The sequence below is a fragment of the Limulus polyphemus genome, unplaced genomic scaffold, assembly GCF_000517525.1.
Source record: "Limulus polyphemus unplaced genomic scaffold, Limulus_polyphemus-2.1.2 Scaffold5836, whole genome shotgun sequence".
Taxonomy (NCBI): domain Eukaryota; kingdom Metazoa; phylum Arthropoda; class Merostomata; order Xiphosura; family Limulidae; genus Limulus; species Limulus polyphemus.
In genome coordinates, this window is record NW_013671446.1 from 26812 (window position 1) to 33021 (window position 6210).

General features: G+C 33.6%; 1 protein-coding gene across 1 annotated transcript in view; it reads left to right on the forward strand.

The window, feature by feature from the left end:
• The window catches only part of LOC106473041 (heat shock 70 kDa protein 4L-like), a 25136-nt gene that overhangs the window by 10888 nt on the left and 8038 nt on the right, over positions 1–6210 (forward strand). Inside the window, exons 7-10 of the mRNA XM_013933721.2 lie at positions 689–840; positions 964–1067; positions 3350–3483; positions 5170–5447. Coding sequence (XP_013789175.1) covers positions 689–840; positions 964–1067; positions 3350–3483; positions 5170–5447 — 668 coding nt within the window. The remainder of the gene's footprint in view (positions 1–688; positions 841–963; positions 1068–3349; positions 3484–5169; positions 5448–6210) is intronic.

Below are 6210 nucleotides of genomic sequence, written 5' to 3' on the forward strand. Positions count from 1 at the left end.
GTCACGTGACACACAAAAATTGATGTCACGTGACACACAAAAATTGATGTTTAGGTGTGTTTTTTTTTAATAGTTACTTTTAAATAAGAAATTAAATAATGTATAATACTAAAATTTGAATTGTAATCTTCAGTTTGATACCAAACTTATTGACATAAAATAGTAGTTCAATAAAATTTTGAATGCAAGTCAACAAATGTGATGACATGACCTTTGACCTGTGTGGAAAGGGTTAAAGTGACTGGCAAACATTCTAATTCCCCAAACAAAGTGAAAACTCCTTATAACATTTGATTTGTATAATAACGTGTTCAAAAATCTTCTTTTAATATATATATATGTGATATATTCGTACTCTAATTGTTATTACTTAAGATTAAGTTTTTATCTCCTACTTATAATTTCAGAAAAATTGCTTTAATTCATGAATTTCATTCAACAGAAGAGTAGTTTCTGTTCTGTTAAGTCTTCATGAACAGTCATAATGCTGTTTTGTGGTATTAACATCACTCTTATATATTGTTTGTACAATTATTTTTTTTTTCCCTTGATCTTTTAAATGCTACGAAGATTGTTAGTATTTTAGAATTGTGTTTCCATGAGATAAAGGAATGTTTAAATATGGTTATTCACGACCTAGAACGTAAGGTATTTCTAGTTTTATAAGAAACCCTTTTTGTTTTGTTAGAACTAACACCCAGTGACTTGGATGATGTTGGAATCGTTGGAGGGTCCACCCGTATGCCTGCAATAAAGCGGCTGATACGAAAGGTTTTTGGCCGAGAACCTAGTACAACGCTGAACCAAGATGAAGCCGTAGCTCGTGGCTGTTGTTTACAGGTAATGTTGTTTTATCTATTTATGTATGGCAAGTGTACTATTTATGAACAATGAGCTAACTATGTGTTAATTATTGAACTTCAAGTATGTAATCTAAAATATTGATTTTCCTTTTACACATAGTGTGCTATGTTATCCCCAACATTTAAAGTGCGAGAGTTCTCCATCACCGATATTCAGCCGTACCCAATTAAGGTTACGTGGGATGCAAGTATTAAAGATGATGGGCAAGTTTCTCAAGTTTTACTTCATTCCTACATAAATAATTATGACTGTTTTCATAATGTTATTACAAGTCTCAAGTATTAAACAATACTTATTAAGTGAAGTTAAAGCTATTATTTTTCCATTTATCTTTAAAGAGTTCTTTTATTTTATTCCTGAAGTAATTGATTTGGTATTTTGATCCCATAGTGTGTTGGTATTTTGATTTTGCAAGGTGTATTGATATCTTGATTCTATAATGAGTGTTGCTGTCTTGATCCCGTAATGTGTATCGGTATCTTGATCCCGTAATGTATATCAGTATCTTGATCCCATAATGTGTGTTGGTATCCTGTATCGGTATCTTGATCCCATGACGTGTATCAGCAGCTTGATCCCATAATGTATAGGATACCAACACACATTATGGGATTAGGATAACAACACACATTATGGGATCAAGATACCAATATACATTATGGGATCAAGCTGCTGATACACGTTATGGGATCAAGCTGCTGATACACGTTATGGGATCAAGATACCGATACACATTATGGGATCAAGATACCAACACACATTATGGGATCAAGATACTGATACACATTACGGGATCAAGATACCGATACACATTACGGGACAAGATACCAACACACATTATGGGATCACACATTACGGGATCAAGATACCGATACACATTATGGGATCAAGATACCGACACACATTACGGGATCAAGATACCAACACACATTATGGGATCAAGATACCAACACACATTACGGGATCAAGATACCAACACACATTACGGGATCAAGATACCAACACACATTATGGGATCAAAATACCGACACACATTATGGGATGTTGGTATCTTGATCCCGTAATGTGTGTCGGTATCTTGATCCCGTAATGTGTGTCGGTATCCTGATCCCGTAATGTGTGTCGGTATCCTGATCCTGTAATGTGTGTCGGTAACCTGATCCTGTAATGTGTGTCGGTATCTTGATCTCGTAATGTGTATCGGTATCCTGATCCCGTAATGTGTATCGGTATCCTGATCCTGTAATGTGTGTCGGTATCTTGATCCCGTAATGTGCGTGTGTGTAAGTATTCTTCTTCTGTATTACAAGACATTTTTGTTTCCATAATGTGAAACTCATTTTGTTCTTACTCTTGCAATGCAGAATACTGTACTTTGTTGTCTTAATGTGTGTGTGTCATCATTATATTAGTAATGGTAATCATTTATGTGATAATAAAAGTTCTTCCAGGTTTTCTTTGTAGCAAACCAAGATTCTGTCACGAGGGGTTGGTTCAAGTTTCCATTTTAACTGATTAAAAACACACAACCTTTGGTTCTGGTTTTGATATTCTATCATTCTCTTTGGTATTTTTTACCTTGTAATTGAGGTGATAAGAATCTTAACTAAGTGTTTGTAGTAAATAATGGTTGTTTTTTAGGAGAGTGGCCAACTTTATCAAGTTAAAAGTTAAACATCACATTAAAAATATATGGTATACAAGTTGGCCTATTTGTTTTAATTTTATTATGTAATAAAGTGATACTTTACTTTTAGTTCAAATTTCCACTCAGTTAATAACCTTTACGGTTAATAAATGTAATAATTATTAGAAATTTATTGAATTTTCAAATCAATATCCAAATTCACTGATACATTTTTTCGTTTATGTAGTTCTGATATTGAGGCTTGGATGTTTAAAGTAAGCTTGCCCAGCATGATTATTCTCAAGTCACTGATTCACACAATAGTGGATTATAGTTAGTGTTATAGTAGAGGAAATAAAAAATCGTGATAGAGGTTATGCAAATTACATTCAAAAACTGTAAGATGAAAAAAGTATTCCTGATCTTAACACGAAAGTTACCTTGCACTCAGACATTGAGTGATACTAAAATAAACGTGGATCTTTAATAGAAAAATTTCTTATTCTTTGTGTATACAAAATACTTGTAATCTTTGATAAATTCTTACGAACGTTTGTGAAGGTACATCGAGAAAGCTCAGTTATATATATAGTTCCACATGGCCCATCTAAGTAGTGTTGTTAAAATTGAACAGACAAGCCTTTGAAATACCAGTGTTCTTGAATCTGTACTTTTTAACTATTATACTTTCACTTTTTGTTGGAACTATAATTATTAACGTATTTGTTAACACATCTTGGCTATAGCCAATAGAAGATTACTAATACTTGTCACAAGTTCTAAAGAAGTTCATGAAAAGTTATTTCTGTGAAAAGGGGCATCAAAATTATGATTACTTCATGTTCTCACTTTCTACAGAGAAATGGAAGTGTTTCCAAAGTTTCATCAAGTTCCTTTCTCCAAAATACTCACCTTTTGTAGAAGTAAACCATTCACTCTACAAAGTTCCTACTCCGATAAAGTTAATGTTTCATATCCTGACTCTCAAATCGGTAAGAATCTAATTGACATTACAGTGTTTGTAACATTTATCACTCTAAAGTAAGATTACTTGTGTTTGTATTGTATAGTGCTCATTTAGTGGCAGAAGGACTTACCTTTTTCACCTGTTGGTGTTCTCTCAAGTGTTGTGTTCATGTCACAGCAGTAGACAGATATCTCAACCCCAAGCCTCTACATGTTGTTGACAGGTGTTGTACTGATGTCACAACAGTAGGCAAATTTCTCAACTCCTAAGTTTCTCGTGTTGTTGATAGGTGTTGTACTGATGTCACAACAGTAAACAAATTTCTCAACCCCAAGCTTCTGGTGTTGTACTGATGTCACAACAGTAAACAAATTTCTTGACCTTAAAGCTTCTAGTGTTGTACTGATATCACATCAGCAGACAAATTTCTCAACCTTCAAGCTTCTCGTGTTGTTGTTGACAAGTGTTGTACTGATATCACATCAGCAGACAAATTTCTCAACCTTCAAGCTTCTCGTGTTGTTGTTGACAAGTGTTGTACTCATGTTGCAGCAGTAGACAAATTTCTCAACCTTCAAGCTTCTGGTGTTGTACTGATATCACATCAGTAGACAAATTTCTCAACCTTCAAGCTTCTCGTGTTGTTGTTGACAAGTGTTGTACTCGTGTTGCAGCAGTAGACAAATTTCTCAAGCTTCAAGCTTCTGGTGTTGTACTGATATCACATCAGTAGACAAATTTCTCAAGCTTCAAGCTTCTAGTGTTGCTAACAAGTGTTGTACTGATATCACATCAGCAGACAAATTTCTCAACCTTCAAGCTTCTCGTGTTGTTGTTGACAAGTGTTGTACTCATGTTGCAGCAGTAGACAAATTTCTCAACCTTCAAGCTTCTCGTGTTGTTGTTGACAAGTGTTGTACTCGTGTTGCAGCAGTAGACAAATTTCTCAACCTTCAAGCTTCTCGTGTTGTTGTTGACAAGTGTTGTACTCATGTTGCAGCAGCAGACAAATTTCTCAACCTTCAAACTTCTCGTGTTGTTGTTGACAAGTGTTGTACTCATGTTGCAGCAGTAGACAAATTTCTCAAGCTTCTCACTTTTGTTTGTCATTAAATATTTGTTTTTGTTATGGCCCAATTCCTTACTAAATTTATTATTAATTGAAACATCACCTACGAAATATGTGACACTGAATACAATGAAGGCTACAACAAAAACAAGCATCTAAACAGTGCTTGCAAGCAATGTCGAGTGAACCAATCTTAGAGGTTGCCACCGGTGTCAAATTTGTTACTTTATTTTACTAATATGATAGCTTGTCTTTGCTCATTTAAATTTTTGTTAACTTTTTACATGACTCTGATGGTTTTTGTTTTTATGTGAAGGTGACATCTAAACCCTATTAATTCAGAAATTATAACATTAATTATAAACTGGTATGTGCTTATACATAACATGTTTTTGTTTTAAATGTTAAACTTCCAAATAATTTGTGACAAAATTTAATTACAAATTTGTTTCTGAATCAGTTCAACTAAGTACTTAATTGTTTTGATATTATTTCAATATTAGTAGATCTAGAACTTTGCTCATATATCATTATAAAATATATGTAGTTGGTTTATGTAATGAGTGCATACAATTTTTAAAACATAAGAATTATGCATTTACATAAAGCATATTGTAACTTGATACCGTCTTCCTTCAATAGGTACATATACAATACAAAAGGTTGCTCCCTCCATTGATGGGGAATGTGCAAAGGTCAAAGTGGAGTTGAAGATAAACATCCATGGTGTTTTCTCAGTTTGCTCAGCGGGTATGGTAGAAAAACAAACGATGGATGAAGATGGACAAGATGAAAGTGAAAATCTAAATGATGAAATAAATGCTCCCCCAAACAGTGAAGATATGGGGTTCAAGAAACAGGCAACAAATGATGAGGCTGAAAAACTGGTTAAACATGAGAATCATCTGAGGTTTTATGTTGTAAGTTATTCATTTCTCTCTTCACATAGCTATTTAAATAACTTATTAATGGTTTCTGAAGCTACAATTACTGTTTCTCGTGTTTTTGTTTTTTCACAAAGTCCATAATACACAACTTAAGACTTGTCTGACTAGATTATCAAACTTTTGGTTGTGTAGTGCATTAAAAGCTTATCCGCTCTCCTAGATTGGAGTGTTTAAGACAGACATAACTAGTAACCTATTTTATAATTTGAACCTTTGGAAATGTAGTAATTAAACATACTCTCTGAGCTGGAGAGCAGAACGTTTTGTAGCAGTAATAGTATATTACTTTTCTTGAAGTTTAACTTGTTGGTCATTTCTGTATTTCACATGTTCTGGATCGTTTAAAAAACAACAATAAGAACAGAACAGTTTGCTGGTTCAGCTTAACACTAAAGTGAACAGAACAAAATAGTTCTAAGTTTTGTTACTGTTAGAGGAAGATAATCGAGAACGTGGAAACATCTGATTTAAGACAACTATTTAAAACATGGAAATACTATAGCTTTTATATAAGAAGAACCAATTGAAGCACAGAAATCCTATGTTTGACAACATTAACTCTGTCCATGAACCGTTTGAAACACAGAAATCCTATGTTTGACAACATTAACTCTGTCCATGAACCGTTTGAAACACAGAAATTCTATGTTTGACAACATTAACTCTGTATTTGTCCATGAACCATTTGAAACACAGAAATCCTATGTTTGACAACATTAACTCTGTCCATGAACTG